Genomic DNA, 27,152 nt, shown 5'->3' with positions numbered 1-27,152 from the left:
TGTCTGGCTGCACACACATGATGGAAACAGGTCTGTGTGCACGCTAGATGGATCTGTAAAGGAATGCACACCAAGGGGAAAATCTCTAAACAAGCCGTAATTCTTCCATGACTCCTGGGAGTAGCCCACAGATCAACACATACCTTGCAGTGATCCTAGAAAGGTCAGAACCCGGATGCCAACCAACTGAAGTTGCACACTGGACTCAGAAAGTGCAGAGAACACCACGGAACACAGGGCATCTTTGAAACAAAGCAGTGGACTCTTGTCTGCAAGGGAGAGAAACAGGCACACAGGCAGTGTCATGAGACTGACCATCCTGGGCACGAATCACTAGAAATTACAAGGTCCTTGGTAGGGGCGCTTTAACTTTCTAACCCGGAGTCTGAGAGGATTGTGATCAGAATTTAGATAGTGAGGAATGAGAAACTTCCTAAAATTCTGAGTGGTCAGCACTGGTACCTGGATAAGAAAAAAACACAGATGGATTGCTCATTAAGAGCAGTCATCCACCAAGGTTACTCAACCGCAGTCACCATGTCATCCTGCAAAAAGCATTTCTACTTGGTCACTGAAAGCCAAAGAAACTTTGGTTCTGGAATATTTGGCTGGGGTCCCAATTGCACTGCATTTAAAGCACTCTCATGCCGCTTTAAACAGTCATGGCTTCCCCCAAAGAATCCTGGGAACTGTAGTTTGTTAAGGGTGCTGAGAACTGTTAGAACAGGGATTGCTTGTTAAACCACTCTGGGAATTTTAGCTCTGTGAGGGGAATACTGATCTCCAAACTATCTGTTGTTTAAGGTGATACGATACTGCTTTAAATGTGTGCTGTAGTTGGAACCCAACTCTTGTGCATGCATTTTCTAAGACTTCTCTCACCAACCACAAGGGCTAGAATTTCTTCTGGGAAGCTATCCTGTCAAACTCTTTGTTTTTCAATTCTGTTGTCTCCGCATTTCTCTTCTCCCTATTACTGCACCTATCTCACTGCCCGCCCCCCTTCCCAGACAGGCCATTGCTAAATCCCATAGATTAAGGTGACTCTTCTCCGCAAACAACTGCTCTGGGCAAGACAGGAACATTGGAAGCCCAGGATGCTGCAGAAGGGCAGCCTTGCTAGTAGGAAACAAGAAGAATGGAGAACCATCTCACCGTCTTCCTCAGGCCCCCACTGCTGCCGCAGCTCCAAGAAACCAAGCAGCACTTCCAAGATTGTCCTGTGCTGGCTACTCTACAAGAGATCAAAAAGGGCAGAGGATGGGTTGAAGGGACTAAGACACAGAAGGAGAGACAAGATCTGCAGGCCATTGTCCTACATGGAATTTGAGCCCAAGCATATGCCTGGGGCAGGTATATGCCACTAAACGTCCCTTAATATGAGATTGCAGTCACCTAAGCCCCTTTCACTACTCTCCATCACAAGCATATTCCGCTCCCATTTGTCCTCACCTGCTCATGCTTGGTGTACTGTTCCACCAGCAAGGGAAGTACACTGTATGTGATCCGGTAATAGGCTCGCAAAGAGGCCCCTGCAGCCGCCTGCAAGAGTTTGGCACTTGGCCACACCAGCTTCATGTCAGGCTCACACAGATGGTGTCTGCAATCTGAAACAGGTAAGGGCGCTTGGGAGAAACAGTATCACTCCCAATGCCACTGCAGAAATCCCAGCAAGAAATAGCACTACTTAATTCCACCAGCTTGCAAACTGCAAACAGTTTCAAAGCTTAGTGGAGAACTTGCTGCCTTCCCACAAGTCAGCTCCAGTTTCCACCCCTTCCCTCCAGTCCTGTAAGCCAAATCATGGCTGCAACAGCATGACAAGATATTTTTCCCTTGGGGAAGTGGTCATTTCCTCCAAGCAGCAGTTTATGAATGAGAAATGGAAGGTCTTTAACAGGACAGGAAAGATGCTAGGAAAGGGATGCTGCTCCAAAGGTTACCTCGCAGAATGCCTGTAAGGAAGGAATCTAAAAGATCCTCATCATCGGAACTGAGCACCAAGCGGGACAGACATGTTGACAGAGCACGCAAAGCAGACAGACCTTCTGCTTCAATCTTCTCGCTTGCTGTCTGGAACACCTGTTGAGGAGCAGGAGGAGAATCAGCTGTACAGTGCAGACAATCCTGCAAATAATCCAGTCAGTGATCCCGCAATCCAGCAAGTAATCCAGTGATCCAGCTGGTGATCATAATGAAAGGAGGGGAGGGGGGTTATTTGCTTCTTTACAGAGCCATCAAATATTACAACAGCCTGATAATTCCCTGTAATGAAACTACTCTATTGGCCCGAATATAAGCCGTGCCTTTAAAATTCAAGGGGGAAAGGGGGGGATACCCAAATATAAGCCGCTTCCTTAAAATTCTGCATGCACTCACATCCGTTCCGTTTTACCGTATATCTGTTTCAGCAGCAATATTGTAAAAGCCAATTTTTGTAAGGTCGCGAATGTAAATTTAAACCACACTTTAACTTTTCACGGTCGGAAAAAAAGTGAGGCTTATATTCAGTCCAATGCAGTATACAGTGGTACCTCAGGTTAAGAACTTAATTTGTTCTGGAGGTCCGTTATTAACCTGAAACTATTCTTAACCTGAAGCACTACTTTAGCTAATGGGGCCTCCTGCTGCTGCTGCTGCTGCACGATTTCTGTTCTCATCCTGAAGAAAAGTTCATAAACCAAGGTAATATTTCTGGGTTAGCAGAGTCTGTAACCTGAAGTGTATGTAACCCGAGGTACCGCTGTATAATGTTTCAAGCAGTCCCCAGACACAGAGAGCAGGAACAATGTAATGGATGCACTTTCACAGGACACCAGAACCACCTCGCTTTGGGAATCCTTGCTCCTCTCACCTCCCTACGCAGGGATGACCAAAGGCTGGGTAGGAACTCCTTCAGCTCCTTCTCCCCATAGATCATGCAGGCAGCATTCTGCAAAAGAAAGGAAGGTGGGGGGGGGGAAGAGAGAGAGAGTCAGACATGAGTCATCTGGGGTGTGCTGTTAATTTGCAGTCAAGATGCTGCATTACCTAGAAGCAGCACCAGAGCCGCCGCCACCCCTTAAATCAGCTTGAAGGGCACATAAATCCCAGTGCAGGGGAAAGAGAAAAGTGCATGCTTGCTTTGAGGAAATAATAATAATAATAATAATAATAATAATAATAATAATAATTTATTATTTATACCCCGCCCATCTGGCTGGGCCTCCCCAGCCACTCTAGGCGGCTTCCATAAAAACCACAAATACAGTAAAATATCACACGTTAAAAACTTCCCTGAACAGGGCTGCCTTAAGATGTCTTCTGAATGCCAGGTAGTTGTTTATCGCTTTGACATCTGCTGGAAGGGCGTTCCACAGGGTGGGCGCCACTACCGAGAAGGCCCTCTGCCTGGTTCCCTGTAGCTTTGCTTCTCGCAATGAGGGAACCGCCAGAAGGCCCTCGGCGCTGGACCTCAGCGTCTGGGCAAAATGATGGGGGTGGAGACGCTCCTTCAGGTATACTGGACCGAGGCCGTTTAGGGCTTTAAAGGTCAGCACCAACACTTTGAATTGTGCTCGGAAACGTACTGGGAGCCAATGTAGGTCCTTCAAGACCGGTGTTATATGGTCTCGGCGGCCGCCCCCAGTCACCAGTCTAGCTGCCGCATTCTGGATTAGTTGTAGTTTCCGAGTCACCTTCAAAGGTAGCCCCACGTAGAGTGCATTGCAGTAGTCCAAGCGGGAGATAACCAGAGCATGTACCACTCTAGTGAGACAGTCTGCAGGCAGATAGGGTCTCAGCCTACGTACCAGATGGAGCTGGTAAACAGCTGCCCTGGACACAGATTTGACCTGTGCCTCCATGGACAGCTGTGAGTCCAGAATGACTCCCAGGCTGCGCACCTGGTCCTTCAGGGGCACAGTTACGCCATTCAGGACCAGGGAATCCTCCACACCTGCCCGCGTCCTGTCCCCCAAAAACAGTACTTCTGTCTTGTCAGGATTCAACCTCAATCCGTTAGCCGCCATCCAACCTCCAACCGCCTCCAGGCACTCACACAGGACCTTCACTGCCTTCACTGGTTCTGATTTAAAAGAGAGGTAGAGCTGGGTATCATCCGCATACTGATGAACACCCAGCCCAAATCCCCTGATGATCTCTCCCAGCGGCTTCATGTAGATGTTGAAAAGCATGGGGGAGAGGACCGAACCCTGAGGCACCCCACAAGTGAGGGCCCAGGGGTCTGAACACTCATCCCCCACCACCACTTTCTGAACCCGGCCCAGGAGGAAGGAGCGGAACCACTGTATAACAGTGCCTCCAGCTCCCAGCCCCTGAAGACGGTCCAGAAGGATGTTATGGTCGATGGTATCAAACGCCGCTGAGAGATCCAGCAGAACTAGGAAACAGCTCTCACCTTTGTCCCTAGCCCGCCGGAGATCATCAACCAGTGCGACCAAGGCAGTTTCAGTCCCATGATGAGGCCTGAATCCCGACTGGAAGGGATCCAAATGGTCCGCTTCTTCCAGGCGTGCCTGGAGTTGTTCGGCAACCGCTCGCTCAATCACCTTGCCCAAGAATGGAAGATTTGAGACTGGACGATAGTTGGCCATCGTGGCCGCATCTAAAGATGGTTTTTTAAGAAGCGGTTTAATAACCGCCTCTTTCAGCGGGTCTGGGAAGGCTCCCTCACGGAGGGAAGCATTCACCACCCCACGAAGCCCATCGCCCAGTCCTTCCCGGCTAGCTTTTATAAGCCAGGATGGGCAAGGATCCAGGAGACAGGTGGTTGGTTTCACTCGTCCAAGCAGCCTGTCCACATCCTCGGAGGTAACAGATTGGAATTGATCCCACTCAACTTGACTAGACAGAACTCTAGCACTCTCCCGCCCCGGCCCTGCTCCCACGGTGGAGTCTACTTCTTCCCGAATCTGAGCGATTTTATCTGCAAAAAACTTTGCAAAATCATTGCAGGAGAACATGTGGCCCGTACTGGGCCCCAATGTTGCAGGTGGTTCCGCTAAATTGTGAACCACCTGAAAAAGTCTCCTGCTGCTGTTTTCTGCAGATGCAATAGAGGCGGCGAAGAAATTCTTCTTCGCCGTCGCTATCGCCACTTGGTAGGCTCGACGTTGAGCTCTAACCTGTGTCCGGTCAGATTCGGAATGAGTTATCCACCACCGGCGCTCTAGCCGTCTCAACGATTGTTTCATTGCCCTCAGATCCGTGGAATACCACGGGGCTGTCCGGGCTCCATGCAATCGGAGAGGGCGCTTCGGAGCCAAACAGTCAATAGCCCTGGTTAACTCCACATTCCAGCGGGCCACCAGGGAATCGGCTGAAAGGCCATCAACATGGGATAAAGCATCCCCTACCACTCTCTGGAAACCATTTGGATCCATTAAGTGGCGGGGGCGGACCATCCGAATTGGTCCCACCTCCCTGCAGAGGGGATGGGTCGCAGAGAAGTCCAGTTGCACCAGGAAAGCTGCAGGAGCAGAGAGGGCTGCATGGCACCCTACTGCGGAGCCTTGATACCTTTGCTCAGTGCTCTTACCAAGGTTTGCAGTGAGTCCAGCTTGGCACTTTGTACGTCAGAGTCCATTTTCTCAATGAGCAACGGGATCAGGAACTGTAAGGAGAGAAGATCCTGGAAATCTCAATATACTTTGCTCAGCATAATTTGGGGTTGTAATATACCACAGAAGATCAGACCAGCAGGCCTCACAAAACAATGTAAAACCCATATAAAGAGCACAATGCAATACTCCCCACTGAAGCCACCTTGGTGGTGACTAGGTATTTGTGTTAGAATACTGCACAGTCTGCTATCATCTTAGCCAAGAGGGGGGTGTCCATCATTGTAGAGGGCCTAGATTCACTCATGCAGGCAGGAAGCTACCACTGGTGGTTTTGCTGGCTGTAGCCACTGGAAAGCTCTGAGAGGATCATCAGGCTCTCAGCTGCACCTGCCTGGAGCTAGTGTAGCAAAAAATGAGGAAAAAACACTCCCCACCTTTTGCCTAGCAGGGCTTTGGATATGATGCTCAGGTGCTTCAGCTCTGCCCACTGCTGCCTGGCCAGGGCTAAGATTGTTCCAGCAGTTTCATAAATTTCTGGCTTTATTCTAATTCTATGAGGGGCAAAATATACCTACCACGGCAGCAATTTGTGTAGCATATCGGCCATTTCAGAGAGCCATTAGTCCCAGCTTTTTTTAAATAAAAAAAGCAAATATTTATTTATATCTATAAATCAAGCTCTCTGTCCAAAGTCTGATTGTAGTAGCAGTTTGAAAGATCAGTGTTGGGAAATGCAAAAGGACCGGAGAGTAAATTTACTCCCCAACTCATATATCTGCAATAGACTGAAGTCTCAAAGTTAAGGGCAAAATTATCTCTACAATATGCTTGTTCTGGGAATAAATGCATTGGCTTATCCTAATGAAGGTTCTGACAATGTGATGCTCCCATCAAGAGAAGGAATTTTCACCTTGCAACCGCTTTGCCCTTCAAAAGTCTTGTCCAGAGCAGCATGAGAGGTGGTGCAAGGGGGAGGGAAGATCTGCAATCAATGTTCCCTTCCCCAACACCTATATATTAATAGATGGCTTTTTAGGATCCAAATTGTTGTGCACCACTACAGCAACATCTTCTGTTGATGAGGATAAACTATTACAAATGGCTGCAATATGGGCCCCAGTAAAGGAAGTTTTTAATGTTTGATGTTTTATTGTGCTTTTAATTCTGTTGGAAACTCAGCCAGATGGGCAGTGTATGTATGTAGAAGAAGAAGAAGAAGAAGAAGAAGAAGAAGAAGAAGAAGAAGAAGTCCACCCCAACTCTGTCAATGTATTATTGCTCAACATGGTGTATCAGGATGGGAACCAACTCTGCTACAGGGTCTCAGGAAGAACCCACAGGGCACAGAAAACAGACTTCAGCCATGATACACAATGGCCCTACCTCAGCAAAAATGGGAGTGGAGGTCAGCACTGCCCGCAGGCTGATGATCAAGTCTTCTCTCTGGATTCCATGAGGATCATTGGAGGGCTGGAGCAGAAGCAAAATCGAAAGATTTAGACATGAATGTACTGAATAAACCCATCTCCATAGGGACACCCCCAGTTCCAGGCATTACACAAACTATCCTGCTCCAACACCCATATCCAAAGCATTGTGAAGGAGGGACAAAGCACCAGATTTACTCACTCACAGGGGTAAAGTCGATGGGGAAGTAGCAGGAAGTCACCTCAAACAACTCCTCTGCGAAGGGCCCTGAGAGGTGAAGACAGCAGTATGAGTTCTTTGAGTGACCAAAACAGTCAGTCACAAGTCTGGACATGGACTATTTATTTGCATCCTATTTAGTACTACCATTCTCACAGGTCACCGAGAGAGAGAGAGAGAGCGCGCGAAAGAGAAAGAGTGTGTGTGTTCCATAGCCACAACAGCAGATATAACCTGTGGTTCTATGTTCAATGATTCCAAAGCTATGCACGCTTTAACAAGCTCCCCATACAGCCTGCATCCTCACACACTGCAGGCATGATAAGAAGTTTAACCAACCAACCAACCGCTGCCAACATGGGCTTCCCCACACTGCCAAGGACTTGGACATACCCAATGCATAGCCCTTCACAATGATGTCTCGTACAATCTGGAAGGCTATTAACAAGTTGCGTGGGTCCTTCTCTCCATCCATCACCTGGATGAACCCGAAGGTGAAATCGGCACCCAGACCTTTCAGTTCTGCAGGAAAAAGCATCAGGTAAGGAAATTCCCAGGGTTTTCCAGCAGGGTGTCCGACTCAGCCCCTTCCACAGCCATCCATCTCACCTGCCTCTCGGCTGCTCATGAAGTTAGTAATGATACTGTAGATTGTATGGCGATCCGCTTGCAGCAAAGACTGGAAGATAAGAAAAGCATAGCTGGGAAATAAAGCAGTATTACGTGAACCTGTTCCAAGCCTTAGAGATTTATGGTTTTGTTATGATCCCTCTCCAGTTCATGTTATCATACTCTGGTCCATAGATCTGGGTGCCTAATTTGCCAGAAAGACAATTAAGATACTGCAGGCAAGTCAGAAATTTACACACACCCAGCTGAAGGCCAGGACCTTCCATAACAACCTCTCTATCTTTATTTTTAGTCTTGCTGAGAGTATCTCCAATGCCCTTAATGTCCCATGTAAAAATCAAGATATACACATTCACATCGGAACTAGAGGTATTTCACAGCAGAATTTGCATACATTACCACACACAAAGGATACATGTGTCTACTCCTTTTATATTTAATTACTCAAGGCTCAGAGAAGTTGCCACAATCTCATCTTGTCCACCCACCCAACTACTCTTTCAAATAAGGTTATTAATAAAGGCAGTGGGGAGTTGGTAAAGAATGGCAGCTAATATTGCCAAAGGCAACTTAACAAGTCATGATAAATTTGAACCTATATCCAACTCCGGTGCACTATTCCCCCAGGCCGTGTTTCATAGTTTTATTTATTTATTAAAGAACTATTTCTAGCCTGCCTTTCTGGGCAATGACCATCCAAGATGACTTACAACAACGGCCCATTACAAAATATCAGTAATACAGCCATAAAACCACCAAGTCTCAGATTTTCTAATATCGTTTAGACAGTGTCAAAGAGCAGGGGATATGATTCTCAGAACTTCTGCCATGATCCAGTGCTTCAATTCTCTTGACAGCAAGAAAATATCGATGAGCAGGTCTTAGCCAAGAGAACTACTGTGTATTGTCCACCAAGAGGGACCACAGGAGGTACAGGATACTTCAGGAACTAGTTTAATAATAATAATGAGAACAGAAAGGCTGAAGCATGGATGTGGAACGCAAAGGCAAAATTAGAGAGTCTATCAGGGCTTCTCTGACTTACCTGGACATGAACCTCCTGGAAAATGGCCTTGAGAACAGACACTGCCAGACCTGGAGCCAACGCCACACACATACTCTAGAGACAAGGAAAGTAATGGTAACAACTCAGTACCCATCTACATGTAACGATGGCTACCGGTTAGCATGCTTAAGGCCTCAGACTGCCCTGCATGGCATATTATCAGTCAGTGGAATGGAAACAAACAAAAGAAGCCCATCATTTAATCAGTGTGACAGTGACCCAATCATTAAGAGAGAAAGGGGGGAAATTCACTGTTAACTAATCCCCATAAATCCCAAGTAGATTCAGAAAATATTCTTTCTACACCAGCACCTACTACCTTAATCAGCCTGTCTTGTAGCAGCTTTCACTGGTCTCAGTTAAATGAGCCAGAGCTGTCAATCTGCTATCCTTGGGGCACCCCAATTTTCTACCACTGAGCAGATGAATAGAGAGTGTCCCCAGTTTTGTCATAGATTGCTATCGCTAGATTATTTCTGCAAGGCTTCTTATGAAAATTATTTGCTTTTTTGTAATAATCTTATCAGGTGATCCATTCTGTATTTCTGTTTCTTTAATATATTTTGCTCCAATTTTATTGTGTTATGATGTTTTGGTTTTAACCAAGATCTAGGGCACCATATACATATACTTTTATATTAAGTTCACAGAAATGAATAAACGAGAATGACTACCATGAAAACGATTCTCACCAGAGCTTTGAGTCCCTGCAGCACAGAAGAAATGACCAGGTGATGATCTTTCAGCCGGTTCTCATAGAACAAGACCAGGTGGGACACTGGAACAGACAAACATTATCAGAAACTAGGGCTATGGTGGTAGTTGGGCTTAGCTAACACAAATAGAGATATCCATGGGGCAAATTGGCATCTACATCAGCCTCAGCAGATTTGAAAGGATGAAGGAAAATGCAGAATTATCACAGGTCACTTGGCAATACAGGCATTCGCCCCCTACTTTTGGCTCCTCAGACCTATTTAAAAAAATTCATCTGATGACCGATAAGTGGTTGCACACAAGCATAAAATGCCTAACACTATGACCAAAGAAACAGCAAGAGGACATTCTGAAAGGGAAACTGCAAGGTAACTGAACACTTAAGATCTCCCATCTCATAGGACATTCTGTGGTGCAGAACCATAGATCAGACCGCCACTAATCATGTGTTCTTGGGATTGCAGATATTATTATGATTATGATTATTGAAAGTTAACAATGAATATGCTACCCACATAGCTCTGGACCACAGCATGGTAAGTAGGTTCCTGCGAAGCCACTCAGTGATGGGCACTGCTAAGGCTCTGAAACTAGCTTATACTGTACACATTTGGGAAAACTGAGGCAGGAGTCTCAGTATTCCAGGAGAGTCATACCATTAAGTCAAACCCTCCCTCTCTGTGTCACCCTAAAATCCATAATCCTCTTGAAAGTACAAAATACGTTACTCCTTACTGCTTCGGTAAGGCATTGCCTTCCATCTTCGCTCTCTTCCAAACATTTAACTGCTTTCTAACAGAAAGTTAGAGCTTTCAATAAACCTGAGTTCACCCCAGTTACTCAGCAAAGAAGCATATGGCGTGTCAAAAACCACTGAGTCATTGAATCCTGCCTGCCTAACCTCCTGCTGCTAATCACAACCTCAGGCATGATCCCTTGAATGCTGAGGCCAGCTCCTGAAGCAGCACTCTCCATGGTTGCAAAAGAGTGAGGACTGAGCCCATATGCCCTACCTTCCCGCTCTTGAAGGAGGGAGTAGCATTGCAGGAGGACTTCAGAAAGCGTTTGGATGCCCTGTGCACGCATTCGAGGATCTGCATTCTTAAGAGGAGACCTGTATTTATAGACACAAAATGAAGATTTTACAGGCCGTAGCAGGAAGAGAATCAGTGAAATATGTTGGGGGGGGGGCAAAGAGAGACAATATTCTGATTTAATTTGACGATTCAGTTAAGTGATCAGTTTCCCTTCCATTTGCTCAGGGCTTCATAAATTATGGGCCAACATAAAAGTGATTAGGAGAAAGGCTGTAGCTCAGTGGAAGAGCACTTGCTGTGCAAGCAGAAGTCCCAGTTTCAATCCTCTCCAGGTAAGGCTGGGAAAAACTCCCTGCCTGAAACCCCAGAAAGCCAATGCCAGTCACTGTCAACAATACTGGGCTAGATGGACCAATGATCTGACTCTGCCTAAGGCAGGTTCCTATGTCCCCACATTATGTGTTTGGCTTCCTCCCTTTTGTCCAGGGCATCATGATTTATTGGCTGGTTTGGGCTAGTTTAGCTTTAGGGAAATGGAGCCTAGGCCCCACCAGGCTCACATGCTCCATCATCTGACCATCGTCTGGGCAACAGGAGTTCAGAAGCTTTGGCTTCTCTTCTTGATTAACTACAAGCTCGCTGCATCACTTAAACCTTGACAAACTGTGGTTAATCTTCACTGTGAGAAGTGGAAACAAGCCAGCTTCAAATCACAGTTAATGAAGTTGGCTTGTTTTCACTAACTATTAAGATTAACTACAGTTTTGGGTTCACATGACATTCTAAACCATGATTAATCTAAAACTGAAGTGAAAGTTTTCAATCAAGTGGTGACTGTGCTGAATGAGGCGTGGGGGCCAGGTAGTGTGAAGTCTGTGGGGAGGCTAGGCTCAATCTGAATTGATTTTCTTATTTATTTTTAATTTGTACTTATAGCCCACTCTTCACCGAATGGCCCCAAAAGTATCTCAATTAAAGCAATATCTGAATGCAACCTATGACTTGGATTTTGTAGCCAACCACTTTGTCATGGTAGCCTGTGCTGATGTCTAACCCTGCCACAATATGCTCAGCATCAGCTACTGGCACATTACTGCCGATAGAAGACTGCTATACTGTTTAAGGTAGGGATCAAGAAGCTGTGGCCTTCTAGTTGTTCTAAGACCTCAGCGCCTACCAGTCTCAGCCAGGATGGGCCATGGTCAGAGATGATAAAGGCTGCTGTGGTCCAACAACACTGGAGAGCCAAAGGCTCCCTATGCCTGGTTTAAATTCCAAGGAATTCAAGGTTGGTGGGAACCACAATAATGAACCCAAAACACAAATTAGATTAACGGTTAAAATGCTTCTGCACTATCTGAGATATATACACAAAAAAACAACGTTTGCAGTTGTTTAGAGAACACTGACGTGTCAATATATTCTTCTTTGCTCTGTTCTGGTTCACCACAGAGGTGCTCTTCACTCGACAGACGCTTCCTTGCAATGAGCAATGACTACATCTGGCAGTCTGACCATCAGGATAAGAAAGGGAGTTTTCATTTTTCCCTTTCAGGCTGATTCCCACCAGAGCAATATACTCATATTAGGAATGTGAAGGGAGTGTGGAGGGAGAGCATTTGAGAGAATAACTACTTGTCTAGTAAATTTGTGGTCAATGTCAAATTTAACCAATGATTTCCTGGCTTTCAATCCAAATTTAACCTCTATGCTATATTGAGAGGAGGGCTCATCACCACCATTTAACGTAGCCACCACCCTAGGCCAAACATCTACCCATAAGAGTACCCTGCAGTTTATCCGGTTGACTAAATGGAGGCGCTAGCAACTGCTCCGCCAACAATATGTACACCTAACTGCCATGGAGGCACTCTCCTCTCAGATTGCAAGGGAAATACTGGGAAGACCTGAAAGCATGTAGCCCAAAACCTTTAGTTATGCAATGCAGCTGAAATTCATCCCAATGTCAGGATAGCAAAATGCTACACATTATCACCACCAAGCCCACAATGCTATTCCAAAGTTTCATGATACCCTAATCATGTAAGTCATTTTCTCTGAATGGACAAAGGGCATCCACCAGGCAGGCATTAAGCACGGAACAACAAAATTCTAATGTTGTTGCAGTAGTGCAAAGAGTCATCCTCGACACTGGCATATATACATCCCAGAGCAGTAAGCTCTTACTTACTTACTTACTTACTTACTTACTTACTTACTTACCCCAAGTTTTCAACAACATCTAAGATGGTGCAGGTCCCAGCTTTTACTCCTAAGAAAAAGGAAGTATCAAAAGGTTAAATCACGATAGATAGATAGATAGATAGATAGATAGATAGATAGTTACACCAAACTAAGCAGCGCTTCTTAAAACAAATTTAGACATGGGAATCCATGTTTCAGGTACAGTGCAACTTGCCTTTCTTGTATGCACAGCTCAGAGGCAGAGCACATGATCTGCATACAGAAGGTCCCAAATTTCCTTCCAGGCATATCCAGTTAAATGGACCTTTTGCTTGTATGGCGCAATGGCTCAATTGGCATAAGGCAGTTTCTTATACTTCTTATCACAAATTGAAAAGCATTTAATCTACAGGAAAAGGAGTGGGAAGCTGCATTTGCCCTCCACATCTCTGCTTCTCCAGTACAGTGCTCTTCCCCCACCACCAGCAAGCAACACCGCGCTAGTCTGTCTGTCCTAGTCTTTTGAAAATGGAAGGGTTAGCTAAGATTCCTTGCAGTGCTTCTTCCAGTCAGGAAAATGATAGCCAAGAAGCATACTGCCTCTCTAGGCTAGCGGTAGATAACCATGTGGTCTCCAAATGTTCTAGACTAAAATTCCCATCACCCCTAATCATTAGGCATGCTGGATGGGACAGATGGAATCCAGAAATTTTAGGAAGTGTCAGGGTGCCTACCCCTGCTCTAGGCCCTTAGTGAGACAGACAACCTTTCCCAACTATTTGTAAAGCGGTCTAATTGCAAAAGTGAATGGCAAAGGAACATCAGTTCTCAAGCTAGTACTGACAAATCTCTGAGATACTGTGCAGTTCATTTAATTAATATGCCTTGGACCAAGTAAGACTTAATTAAGCAGGTGCTCATACAGCTACTTAAAAGCTTATCGAGTGCTATAGAAATCACAAAGACAGCATACAGAAGCAGAGCAACAACTGCTGGCAGTGAGCAAGGCACAGTTGACTTAGTTAGCTTTTCGTCTGGGGATGGTGCGTTCTCCAGGGAAAGTAGCCTGCCAGATCACTATTCAAACAACCTCTTACACAAGCAAAAATGCATGTGTTTGTATATACCTGTTTGAAAGACTGGGATACACAGGTGACTCAAGGCAAACATTCCTTAACCCTGTCCCCAACCCTAAACGGTGGCATAATACACTTTCTTTTTACACCAGAGGAAAAAGCCCCGGTCAGCTTCTGTCCTAATCAACCTTGTGATTAGCAGTTCATGGGTAGCTGCCCTCCTTTGCTCAATTCACTTGAGCACTCACCTGCATTCCCAGTGACAAAGAGGAAAGGGCACCTGTCATTATGCTGCACTGTGTTGCTGCATGCCTGCTGGCAACTCCAAACATGAGGACTTTGCATCCCTGCAGGAGTCCAGGAGCAGTGAGTTGGCTGCATCGGGAGAGCCCTTATCGCAAAGGGCTGTAATGAGCCTGAAAAGGCAGTGGCTGCTTGGGTCTGTGGGTATGTCTTTGCCACTTGAGTGCTCACTTAAGGACAACAGCTGCTTGACCTCAGATTATGGCTGTGATGATAAACACACTTATTAGGAAGTAAAACCCAAAGAGTCCAATGAGACTTATTTCTGAGTAAGTTTGCTTAAAATTACACTATATAGCCAATACATTTTATATCTAAAGCTTCCCAAAATTTCAAAAGACTTTAGTCATCTGTTCCCCTAGTGACATTATGTATGTATGTATCTCTGGACTATTTGCCTATGTTGCACAGACAGCTTAGTTTGTAGAGTTGCACAATACATTTTAAATGATGCAAAATTTCATCCAGATGCAGAAGATTTATTTATTTCATAACATTTATACACCACTTGATGGCAGAAAAATCTCAAAGTGGTTTACAAAAAGAAGTTCTACCACTGAAATTTAAACTGCCACCCACAAATGTTTAAATTGAATTTTGAAAACTTATTTTAAGTTATTCCAAAGTTCAACTTCAGAAACTGCAAATCAAGAAGCCAGTGGCAACCATCCCATCCCTGCTGAGCAGTTCTCAAATCACCTCATTAGCAGTGGGGAGAGCTGTCCAGCAGCCTCCTTCATTTTCTCTAGATAAAGGCATGAAACAACCTGTCGCTTGAAAATACTATCTCTCTTCCAATTAGAATGGGGAGGTGGGAGGAGACAGCATGGGAGTACAGAATATCTTCAATCAAGTTTGGCACAATTTGTTAAAACAGCTGATAGAGTGCTGAAAGAGCAGTGTGAATGAACCAATTATAAATCCTGCATTCTATTCTTTTTATCAGCATCTCACTCTCAAAAGTACAAGGCGTACTAATTAAAGAGCTGCAAGATTTATTTTCTTAGGAAGCCGTTCTGAAAGCCAGGAGAACCATATTTCCAAGAACACCTCTATACTTGAAGGCTGGTCCAGAACCTAATTTGGAGAGCCTGTGTTGCTTAAAAGGAAGGTTGTTTAAAAGTTACTGCACTCCTGTCTTCTCAGCTGTATCTGGGGCAAGCTCAGATGTGTTAACTATGTTCAGTATATCATTATTCCCATTAGTAAAGTTGGTGTCCCGTATGCATACACATTGGATGCCAAAATGAGCCCAAAGAGAAGGCAGTGACAGATTCTTACGTACTGGGGGAGCCTGAGATATGCAAGACAATATTGGGTTTGTCTTTAAAGATCCTCAGCTCTTCCAAAACACAAGCAGGGTTCAAGGGCTGCACATGCACACTGCCCTCATGCTGCTCTGCAACACTGGCAACAGAAAGCAGCACACAGAAACACAATACCCATAGCCTCTGGAGTTGGGGGTTAACTGAAGATCTATCTGTGCAAGCATAAGTTGGAATAAATAGTACAAACATCTAAATGCAGATGACATCTACATGTGGATGTCATCTCATTCACACAGTCCCTGATCCAGTGAGAGTTAGAGATATCCATGTGGATCATTGTTTCCATACATAGATCTCCTTAGTTAGGTCAGGATGATTGCATGGTTGATTGACAAGAGAAAAGTTTAAAACTTCACTCTTTGCCCTTCCATCTTCTTCCATTTCCATGAATGTTTTTCAGAAGGCCACAGTGAGTATTTAAATGAAAACAATGTGTTTAGTTTGTTTTTTGGTCCCTATGTATATTACATGCCTTACCATAAATTATCAAATGTTGTTGCAGGTCTACACTTGCAATACCTATTATGAACCTCACCAATGCTACTAAAGTTTGCAGCATTGGCAAAAGCTGTAGCTGTGCTTACAGCCTTACAAGTACCACTCACCCCTCAGAAATCTAGGAGTCCTGAGTTCCAAAACTCACAGAGTTATATGGGTTAACTTGCCTTCATGTGGAAACATGGTAAAGCAGCTCTTCATACAGCTGCAGCTACATCATGATGAATTCCTAAGTGGCTACCACACCACAAATAGTCATCTGAATTATGATAAACCACCTATATTTTCTTATAAAACGTTAAGTAAACAAGCCAGTGTTTCCAGGAATAAAAGTATGCCTCTTCATGATGATAGAAACTCAAGAACACTTCAAAATCCTTTAACAGTCTTTAAATGATTCGTTCTTCTCTTTTATTTTTAAGGTAGCTTGGGTGATTAAGGGTTAGGTTTCCCTATCTTTTCATAGTTTTACAGTACAGGCAAAGGAAATACATTAATGAATGGTAGAAAAGAACAGGTCAAGGAAACAGAAAATTATATTGAGTATGCCCAGGTTGGGCTCTCTGTTGATCTGATCCCCTGGAAAAGTACATTCCTGCAAACACACATATGGTTTTATCTCTAGTCTGCCTTGCCCACAGCAGCCTCCTCGTACCCAACCTCAACACACGCGTCCAGCTCATTATCGTCTCTGAAATAATCTTCAGGAGGCGAAACAGCTCGTTACGTTGCCCCTAATTAATACCGTGCGTCACACTGCCTCGCCCGATCAACACCCTGCATGCGCCCACCGTTACCGCATGCCCGACTAGCCCTAATTAATGCCAGTACGCCTGATCCCGATGTGGGTGGATGGAATGAAGTTAGGCAGAGGCACTCTGCACACGCCCAGAGAATCTCGTTTGCATTCCTTTACACACTCCCCCGAATGAATTCCGACAGTGAATTCCGATCCTGAGCACAGATCCAACTGGGCGATCTTTCTCCCTGACACCTAAGCTCACCTCCTCCTCCGTCCCCGCAGACCACCCCTCGAACCGCCGTTTCGGTTCCCCTCTCGCCCCGCCCGCGGCACTGCCGGAGCCCGCCGCCTGCTCCCCGGCCCTGGCCTCTGCCCCCCGCCCTATCCCCACACGCACCTTCCGCCGCCTCTCTGGCCGCGCCTTCCCGCTCCCAGCCCGGCAACAGGGACGCGTCCGCCCCCACGTCCACCTCAGCCCCTCCGGCCGCCATGATAAAGCGGAGAATAGCAGGGCAGGCGAGAAGCGTACAACGCGCGTGCGCGTCCCCTCTGTCACGTGTGAAAACGACAGGGGCAAAGTGGGCATCACGTGGCAAGAGGCCACTCCAGCAATGGGCGCAGTTCGCGGGGAGGGCCGTGGAAAGGCAGGGGCGCAGCCCGAAGGGAGGCGGCGGGCAGGTCCGTCAAAGGTCAGGGCGGGCGCCTTAGGCCGGGTCACGGAAGGGGAGGGTTTTGCTTTGCGTTAAGAGGGCGCACAACACGCGGGAAGCGCAGAAGTGAAGCTCAATGCGATTTCACACAACCATCCCGCCGATGCGAACAGGCTTCCACGCGCTCGAAGGAGGAGGAGGAGAGCGCTGCGTTGCGTCTGCTGGAGACGTAGAGGCTCTTCATTCTCGGAATGCCATCCCCGGATATACTGTACAAAGAATGTCACACGCACTTTTATCATTTTGTTATTAGAAACGGCGGCTTAGTGCCAAGATGCAGAATTGTTTCCCATTTGCTTTAGGAGGCCTAAAAATACCAGGCAAGCGGGCAAAACACGTGCATCCAAGGAAGGAAACACTCAGACCTCTGGTTTCTGTGAGGAAATCGTTTTAGCCGTCCACGCTCCAAGTATAAATTATGGCAGCGGTTCTCACATGTATCCGCCCACCTACCCGCGAACTGCAGTGCACTTGGAGGAGGAGGAGGAATGCAGTGATCAGGACAGGGATCATTGTGGTTTGGTGTTAGTGGTGGAATGGATAGATCTCAGCATCCAGCATCCTGCTCCACCTATTTATCTTTCAGAAGTCTGTTGTCTTTGCTGGTTATCATTGCCACCTTCATAAAGAAGTCCCATCTCCAGTGCTAAAGAATGAACAATTACAGTACATTTCCAGTACATTTAATGCTTACAGTGTGCAAATGGTTAGGGTATTTTTCAGTAGGATAAATATGCACATCTAATCTTTTCCCCTGAGCAAAGGTCAGAGAAAGCTTGCCCTCTGAACTAATGCAAAGCACCAACACTAATGTTGTCTTGGCATTTACTAAAAACTAATTAATTTTCTCAGGCCTTTGCTGGCTATTTATATATGTTGGTTTTATTTTTTTAAGTTATGTCTTCCCTGGCCTATCAACTGCTGCTTTATTTTATATTGTAATGTATTTTTTAAAAATGTACACCATCTTGTGGTTTCAAATTAAAAAACAGCATGTAAAGATTTTAAATAAATAAGGACATTTGTTGCTTTTAAAATACATTATCCTTTTCTACAACAAAACAGTGCTTATTCCAAAGCAAATGTATTCTGCACCAGGGCAACACTATTCCTATAGTTATGATGGTGCTATGATTTAAGTGCTCAAGTTTTCAAAAAGCAAAAGTCTGCATGCTCTTTTTAAATTTCTTTTTAGTATCTGGATTAGCAAAGTTTTCTCTCTCTTGCTTCAACATCATAGCAGTTGTAAGGCACTGGTGACAGTTGGGGTGAGAAGAGGCATGTTAATTGTGTACTTCAACTGAGGTATACATACAACTATCTAAACCACACACACAACTCACACATACTTCAGAAAGGTCATTAAGTCTAAAAGGTCTAAAATTACCTAGCTGCACCACTTGCCAACGCAGCGTTACCTTCAAAGGAATAGTTATGAGATAAGAGATATAATGGAAGAAGTAGGATAGGTATGACATATCCAACACTCTTGATGGGACTAACAGCCTGAGAAAGCGACACCTGGATTTGAATGTGTGTGACCCCATTTGGGGTTGGCCAGAATGGTAATTGACACCAGAGATCAGAACAAAATCCTGAACTTGCCAAGTCCTCTCTTCATAGCATCCAGCATTATTATATAACCATGGTCAGCTTTCCCAGTGGACACCTCTGCAGCACTAAGCTGGCTTCCCAGTGATAATCAAGGCCTAAGACTGACAGGTCTGAGAGAGCATTAGTTCCATCATCACTCCTCAAAAGCAGATACACAGAACCTCTCCCCCGCCAGGCTGTAGCTATCTAAATTGTTCAACTAATACTGTACTAAATTATCATTAATATGTACATCAATATAACACGCTGCTTTACAGAGTAATAAAAGACGCACCCTTGACCAAGTATTTCCCCAGCCCCATCATAGTAAATAGGGGGCTGAAGGCTGAGGGTTGAAAAGCTTCATGAAAAAGGCAGGTATTTTTAAAAACAAAAACAAAAAACCAAGGGATTGGAAGGAAGGAAGGTGGCTCCCTTTCATGTTTTGAAAGGGAGTCCTATGCACCCAGGGCAAAGGCGAGGCTCTTCCACTGCCCATAGGCTGGACTGCCATGTCAGTCTTGCTAAATCCAACTCCCGTTCATTACAACAACATCGCCTGTTACAGATTATTGCTGGGCAAGCCGGCTCCTCTGCAAGGTAACAGGACTTTGGAATGCGAACCCCAGCAGGGCCGTTCGACTGCTCTAGCATTTGTTGGCATATAAAGAGCCAGCCTTTGCAAATTATTATTATGATTATTAATTTCATTTCTGTACCACTTTATATTTTAAAGAAAAATCTCAAAGCGGTTTACAGAATATTAAAACATCAATAAAACAATCTGAAGAAAGTCAGATATAGAGTATACAGTCAAAGCAACATAATTAACAGAAAACTAAAATATTAGCTTAAAAGATTTCAAAATAAAACATTACAAAGCTGGCTGCCCTAAACTGGGCCTGGAGGTCGCGCCTCGTGAGAGTTTTAGGAGGCGACTGAGGAGCAAGTGAGCGGGGGGCGACGGCTAGCAGCCGCCCGCTACGAGCCCAGGCCGGCTCCCGCTGCTCCCGCTGTCAGGGGCGCTGGCCCTGCTCGCTTTCTCCCGCCCCCGCCCCCTGCAGAGTGGTAGCCCGGGTCACGGACGATCCTCTTCCTGGGGCTGGCAGAGAGAGGGCGGAGTGGAGGCCGGGCTCCTGCCGCCGAGTCACATGCTCACCTGGAGAAGGAGGAGGAGCTCGAAGTGTCTCCCAGGGCCGGGGGATCCTCCCCGGCTCAGATCCCCAGCTCTTCGCGGAGTAGCGGCTGCGGCGGCGACGGCGGAGGCAGGCATTGGAGCCGCTGGGCCGGCCTGGGCTGGATCCAACCTGAGAGGGCAGCAGACCTTAATCGGCGCCTCCCGTTCCGCAAGACTCCAAAGCCCCGTCTGGAGGGAGGCGGAGGCGGCAGCCGCGCCGCACAAAGTTTGCGTGCTCGTCCGGAGGGCGGATTGGGGATCCGGCTCCATGCGGAGCGGCAGAGCCCGGAGCCGGGCTCAGGCGGGTAGATCCATCGCAATCGCAGCCTGGGGTTGTCGCCATGGGCAGCTGCGTGGGGAGGCAACACCGAGAGCGGCCGACCACCCCGGGGCACCCGCGCAAGCGAGCAGGTGAGCGCCGCCGGTCTGGCACCCTCTCGGTGCCGTGGCAGCCCGAACGGGCAAGGGAATCTGGGCCGCTGGAAACACAACCGGGGTTGGGCCCTTGCAGACACTCCCCTGGGGGCCCTTTGCTGGAGAATTAACTTGTCTCAGATCCCCCACTCCCAACTCCCACCATAATCGGGCACCGAGACCACTGTCAAGACTGGGAATAGAGTGCCACTCTGTGATTGTCTTGAGTGGGCATCGGATCTTTCAGGATTGGGCCCGGATGAGGGCATAGCGGAGCGGACGGTAGTCTATGTGCTTCCCCTCCTGTTAGCAATGGGAAGATTCGGTTTGGGGCGATTTTTAAATGACCTGAATCTACTGGGTGGTCTGTACTTCCTTGGAGGAGCATGTGGGATGTGTGTTAGTAAATGTATTGGTGGAGTAAGGCTCCCTGGAGCAATTTGGGTTTCTACTGATCCCTTAACTCCGTGTTTAGGAAGAGTGTGTGGGATGTCCCAGAAACTCGCCTACCGGATTTATGTAAGAGCCAGTCCGGCCCGTCTCACCAGATGGGTTGGAAGTGCAAACTACTGTTTCCCCACTGGCTCAGAAGTACAAGTTTGGGCTTGGGGCTGCTCTGAGGTCAGTGGGCTGCCACCTCAGGTTTCAAATCAGAGTAATTTTATTTATTATTGCAGATTTACTAAAAGCACTTTTATGCAGCTTTGTGTGTTGTTGCGGAAGATGCATTGTAAGCCATAGAAAAATAAAAGAGCAATATAAAATCCAAATGATACAGTGTGCATAGATGTGTGGCTAGGGTCCTAGCAAGAACATTTCCTTTGCCCTTGCTGCTTGATTGGAAACTTGTCCTGCAAACCATCATCAGGTACTCTGGTCCATGTGTGGGCTCCAGGACAGATACCTTCACAGCATGTGCTAAGGCCACATTTGCTGCTAGAGAGATTGCAGCCTTCTCTGAACCTAGGTGCAGAAATTCATGTCCATTTCCAGGTTCAAGGGCCCTCCCTGCTAAGTCCCCTGCAAAATGATAAGAATTGAGCTAGCTTAGGCTTTGCTGCCTGAGTCTGTGCATGTGACCCTGTGTGGTGTGTGCCCATGTGCGCAAGACCTGCCCTGACTTTTCTTAGTCCAGGTCAGTCAAGAGCACAATTGGTTCCCACCCCAGACGGCTCAGATCAGTCTCACTCTGCTGGAGCTGCATTAGTTGGATCAATAGCAGAAACCGCTTTAACCCAACAAGCTCATCAGCAGTATTTGGCATCGGCGGCGGTGCACACACACATTGATGCAGGGTTTCTGGAGACAGAACAGTCGACTTCTCAGCAAGAGAGAGGCCTTTGTGGACATGAGAGCATCTAAGGTACAGTCTCTGTGTACGGCTGCTTCGGGTTGATTATGGTTTTTCATAAACTTGCAGATTATTGGTGGTGCTAGAGCCCTGATTAAAACCATGCGCTTGCACTGCCAAAGTGATAGGTGACACCTCCTCACATGCTTCCTATAAATGGGTATTTTGGGAGGTGTTGTTTAGGGGCTCCCAGGCAGCCACTCTGCAGTTGCTACTCTGATTTCACAAAGAATTGTGTCCCGAGGTGTCCCTCCACGATGCCGTGAGACTGGATTTAACTTTGCTGAGCCTTGCACATACACCGAGACCGGACCCCACCAGCATCACACACTGTCTGCTCTGCTCTATAGTCCATGGTGGTCTGAACAGGGTATGCATCTCTGCATGTTCCCGCTGGAGAACTTTACCCACTCTAATAGAGATTGGGCTAATAGGACTCCTTGGCAGAAACCCTGAAATGCTTTGGCACCATAGTGGCTATTTCACTGTGTGGCACGAAGGTTTATACTTGACACCCTGCTTTATATGATACTTGAAGTGCTCACTTCATGCCTCGGGTATAGGAAGCTGTTGTCTATGAAAGCACAATAAACTAGTCTTGAAAGTGCCATGGCACTTTAAATATATATATATATTGGTGCTACTGACCTAAATGCTTCCAACTACACTTCTGGAATTTATTTCTTGGAAGTCCTGAGCATGTACTTTAAAACCAAAAGTAAACACTTGGCACAGTTTGTAAGTCTTTCTTGGCAAATCGCTCGGGGCAGGAATGCCTAGCTTTTGCTTGTGGGGAGCACTGGCTGGAATCTCTATTGCTGTTGGGCTGGGTTGTGAGAAACAGGAAACACTAGCTTCCTTGTAGAGCTCATGTTTTGCATGTAGAAGGTCCCAGGATCAATCCCTGCCATCTCCACAAAGAGCTGGGAAAGCCCTCTGCATGAAATCCTGGAGAACATCTGACAGTAAGTGTAGACAATAGTGAACTTGATGGAGCAGTGCCTTGACTTAATACTTAGTTCCATGCTGGGAAAGGGATTTAAGATTTTGTTAGTCTAATATCTTATACAGCAGGGAGCTGGCACCAAGAAGCAGGATCTTCTGGGAAAGGATACACTACAGTACTCAAAAAGAATAAAGTTTACCCTAATGCATTTAGTCCTTTTGTTTAACTGTTTTTGCAAGCATGTTGGACTCCTGCTTTTGTTGGGCTGCAGTCCTACCAACTCTTACCAGGGAGTAATCCATATTGAGCACACATTGGGACTTGCTTTGAAGCGAAAATGCATAAAATTGTGTTTGTTAGGGAGCAGGCTATCTGCCTGCCGCAGAAATCTTGAGCTGCTCTGAGGCTTTGTGGTGGTGTTTACCTTAAGTGCTTATGAAAAGTTGGGCTGGCACTCCTGGTGATGTATTGCTGGCATTTTGCAAACGCAGGCAGTGTGAGCTGAGCTGAGTCTTCAAGAAACAGCAAAAACATGTCCCTGATCTACTCATCCAAGAGGGTGAACTGGAAACTGTGCAGTCAAGTGCAATGCAAGCGTTTTGGCTGATGGGATCTGCTGAGTTCTGGACTAAGCAAGTGTGGACATTAAAAATATTTGGGGGTGTGAGTTGCACCAGAAGCTTAGAGACCAACAAAGGGAAGCTCTTACAGAAGGACACTTCTTTCCCTAGAGAAAAATTAAAATAAAAGGAAAAAGCCCTGATTTGGTTAAGGGCATTGAAGATCCCATGGAACTATGAAAATAAGTTGGAGCACTGATACCATTGCTGAACTCCAGCACAAGAATGACTTTTTGCCTCCAATTATGACATAGTGTCAACTTAAAGGCTATTATCTTGGCTTCCGGTCCTAAATTATGGGTCCGTTACTATAAGTCACTGCACTTCATCCCAACAATGGGCTGGGTGGAATGATACTTAAGTTTCCCTATCCAAACTCTCTGAGGCCCAGGCTGTTTTGGACACTATGTTCTTGCAGCTTCAGGGTTGTTTCTTGTGTCTGCATGCATGGGTAAACATAATATGTAAATTGCTAACACATGGACCTGCTTTACTGATAGGCCTATGAAATCCCATGATGGTTTGGGAATTCTGGTTTTCACAGGTCTTTTGATGAGTCGGGCCCATATGTTACCAATTTACACATTCAATTTGCCCATGCATGCACATGACGTCACTGAAATGATTCCTACATATGCCACGCAAGTGTAGCGTGTGAACCTATCCTGGAAGAAACTCATCAGCTGGTTTGGGTGTTGTGCAATGTGCAGTTGCCTGGCATGCTTCTTTCTCCGAGTACACCCTATCATAATCAGAAACTGGCCCCACCAAGGGACTGCAGGACTGACTCATGCCTTTGCTCTGCTCATGCAGCCACGGATTGCAACTGCCTGCGTGTTGCTCCCTGCAATAATTACTGTTTTGTAGGAGGCAGAGAAAGGGAAACAGGAAATGGGGAGGGCTGGGTAAGTGGGCTGAGAGCAACACTTGTAAGTTACACCTTCCCAAAGAGGAGGCTGACTGCATCTGATCCATAAAGAACAAGCAGGGGGGGTTGGATATCATATGTAGAGGGAGAGAGGACTTCAGAGAATCATAGGGCTGGAGGAGAGGCGGGCTTATAGGCCACCAGGTCTAATCCCTGCTTGAAGAGACCACCACCACCTTCCTTGATGAGAATTCTGCCTTCTGTCACCACAAGCCTATTGCTGTGGAGTCTCTTTCTTTTTGCTGGGCCCTGCTTGCCCTGCCTCTGTTGATGTTATTGACTGATTTGCTTTGATGTTGTAGGTAGGCAGGGAGTTGACCTGTGCAGTCCAGGAGGTCACACCTGCCTTGGCGGCTGTTGGCTTACCTACTCTGATGTCACAATGAGGCTTGCCTGGCTTGATTGTTTGCTGAGGCCTTGGAATCTGTTGGGTTCTGTGGACTGCAAACACCCTACGTGAGACCAAACTGCTCTTCTGTGGCGAGATGGTCTTTCACGTGATACCATGTGTGTGCTGAGTCAGATTTGTTGAGCCATCCTGGGGCTTTTGAGAAAGAGGGACTTGTGGTTTCTAAGGTAAGGGAAAGCTAGAATGTTAAATACAGTGGCACCTCGGGTTACATACACCTCAGGTTACATACACTTCAGATTACAGACTCCGGTAACCAGGAAATAGTTCTTCAGGTTAAGAACTTTGCTTCAGGATGAGAACAGAAATCGTGTTCCGGCGGCGCAGCAGCAGCGGAAGGCCCCATTAGCTAAAGTGGTGCTTCAGGTTAAGAACAGTTTCAGGTTAAGTACGGACCTCTGGAACAAATTAAGTACTTAACCTGAGGTACCACTGTACATGTGATTGACTCGCGTGCAACCGCATATACGTGTGGTGCCGGGAAATAATTAAATCAATCAATTCAAACTTGGAAATGGCGGGAGAGCTGGAGAGTCCTCGTGGCTCATGAGGAGACCCTCCCTGGAGCCTGAAACGGACGACAGTGAAGGCGGAAGAAGCCCCAAAGAGACGGGAGGTGCAGTGGCGCTTTGTTTACACTGCTCAACCTCCCCACCTAACAGCTGATGTGTGGAGTAGCACAGCAGCAGCTGCTTTCCCGCATGTCCTCCAGCCTCCTGCCAGTCCTAGAGCTTCAATTCTAGTTGTGGATATTTCTGGTATGAATTGAAGAAAGAGTGGCAGAGAGATTGTTTAGAGGGTGCTCCCCACTTTATGCAATTTCACTTATGCACACGAGGGCCCAGAACGTAACCCACACATAAATGAGGGGGGTGCCTGTACTGAACTATGCTATGGTGGTACAGTATTTTAGAATAAATGGCACTGTAATGACCCTACCAGCCCTGCTGGGGTAAGACAATGGATTAGTAGACTGGGAAGTTTTTCCGAACTGGCTGAAATTATGATACTGGTACCAACATAGTGTGAGCTGACCAATGTGTTCTGATAGGGCCCAGCCCCTCCTGCCCTTTTTCATTTGTGTGATTAAATTCCCTGTTTGGATTGAGATTTGGTTTGGATTTATTGCCTGGTACAGTTGAAGGATGGGTGCAGGCCCATGATCCTGGTTATCTTTGTGTCCCACAGGTCAGATTTTAACGCCCTGGTTATTTAGTGGAAGTCCCACCCTGTCTGTCTCTGTTACCAAAAGAGCATCTTGCAAGGTTGGAAGCTGTGCGTCTCCCACCCTTTTTCTTCCTTGGCATGGTTCAGGTTTTCAGTAAGCTAGTCCTGTTACCTGCATGCAACAGTTCCTCTGGCAGGCTATAATCTGTGCCCAGCCCCCAGCTCCCAGGCCTGATTGTTTGCTTAGCTCAGAAGGTGTTGCCCAGATGCCTCCCTGCAGAGCAGCCTAGGCAAGAATTCACACCTGGGAGCCTAAGTTTACACTTACTGCTGCTTGAGGGTGTGGCATTGCCAGTGGCCTTCAGAACGTCAGGGAACAGATGTGCATAGGCTGTCAATTTAAAGGGGCAGATTTAGGGTATCTTATTGCAATGCCCCCTGCCTTGAGATTCATTCCTGTCCTGCTGCATCCTCAGTGTTGGTGAAAGACAAGATTGCCTGCAGCTGAGCCCCTTCTGCGTTGATCAGATCAAAATAGGACAGGATTTCTGCACCTTTAATAGTTGTGTAGAGGAGGAAATGTTGATGGCTACAGCTTGTCACATTGCAGAGCTGAGAGAAACTGCACCCAGTAGAATTCTCCTGTCTGCTCAACTGTTTTGGGGCCATATCCTGAGCTGTGTTTGGTTAGCCTAGCTGACTCACAAAGCTGGGGTCCTTATTTGCTGACAGGCTGGCGCGCCACTGCCTGTTCATTGTATTTGTAACCCTCCCCTCTTCTGCACCATGTGGCACTTCCCTAGAGTGCACAGGAAGAGCAGTGCCAACATGACTTCAGTTAATGTGGCTTTTTCAGCAGACTTCTTTCTTTCTTCTGCTGTTTGGGCCCTGGAGTCAATTTTGCAAGGCTGGTGCTGGGAGACTTTTCTGGCTTTGCCCAGTCAAAACCAGAATACAGTTCTCAGGGAAAGAAATGTCCTTTGCAACATAACCCAGCATGGCTCATAAGAACATAAGAAGAGCCGGCTAGATCAGGCCAACAGTC

The 27,152-nt window shown here is 46.5% G+C and overlaps 2 protein-coding genes across 4 annotated transcripts in view; one reads left to right on the top strand and one right to left on the bottom strand.

Annotated features, from left to right (window-relative positions):
- The window catches only part of MMS19 (MMS19 cytosolic iron-sulfur assembly component), a 27,841-nt gene extending 7,470 nt beyond the window's left edge, over positions 1-20,371 (bottom strand). For 2 of the 3 annotated variants that reach the window (XM_028730542.2, XM_028730543.2), the window contains exons 1-15: positions 17,190-17,347; positions 12,885-12,933; positions 10,638-10,738; positions 9,600-9,685; positions 8,887-8,961; positions 7,821-7,890; positions 7,605-7,733; positions 7,198-7,259; positions 6,948-7,034; positions 5,540-5,614; positions 2,855-2,932; positions 1,944-2,082; positions 1,453-1,607; positions 1,156-1,234; positions 144-269 (exon numbers count right to left, since the gene is read on the bottom strand). In XM_028730542.2, the coding sequence (XP_028586375.2) occupies positions 144-269; positions 1,156-1,234; positions 1,453-1,607; positions 1,944-2,082; positions 2,855-2,932; positions 5,540-5,614; positions 6,948-7,034; positions 7,198-7,259; positions 7,605-7,733; positions 7,821-7,890; positions 8,887-8,961; positions 9,600-9,685; positions 10,638-10,738; positions 12,885-12,933; positions 17,190-17,283 (1,405 nt within the window). In that variant the 5' untranslated portion in view covers positions 17,284-17,347. Of the gene's footprint in view, positions 1-143; positions 270-1,155; positions 1,235-1,452; positions 1,608-1,943; positions 2,083-2,854; positions 2,933-5,539; positions 5,615-6,947; positions 7,035-7,197; positions 7,260-7,604; positions 7,734-7,820; positions 7,891-8,886; positions 8,962-9,599; positions 9,686-10,637; positions 10,739-12,884; positions 12,934-17,189; positions 17,348-20,254 lie in introns of those variants that run through there. The other variant, XM_077930148.1, reaches the window with a different exon arrangement.
- The window catches only part of UBTD1 (ubiquitin domain containing 1), a 22,911-nt gene continuing 16,085 nt past the window's right edge, over positions 20,327-27,152 (top strand). Inside the window, exon 1 of the mRNA XM_028730553.2 lies at positions 20,327-20,683. Coding sequence (XP_028586386.2) covers positions 20,614-20,683 — 70 coding nt within the window. The 5' untranslated portion in view covers positions 20,327-20,613. The remainder of the gene's footprint in view (positions 20,684-27,152) is intronic.

This window comes from Podarcis muralis, chromosome 6 (assembly GCF_964188315.1).
Source record: "Podarcis muralis chromosome 6, rPodMur119.hap1.1, whole genome shotgun sequence".
Lineage (NCBI taxonomy): Eukaryota > Metazoa > Chordata > Lepidosauria > Squamata > Lacertidae > Podarcis > Podarcis muralis.
This window is presented reverse-complemented; position numbering and strand designations above follow the sequence as displayed.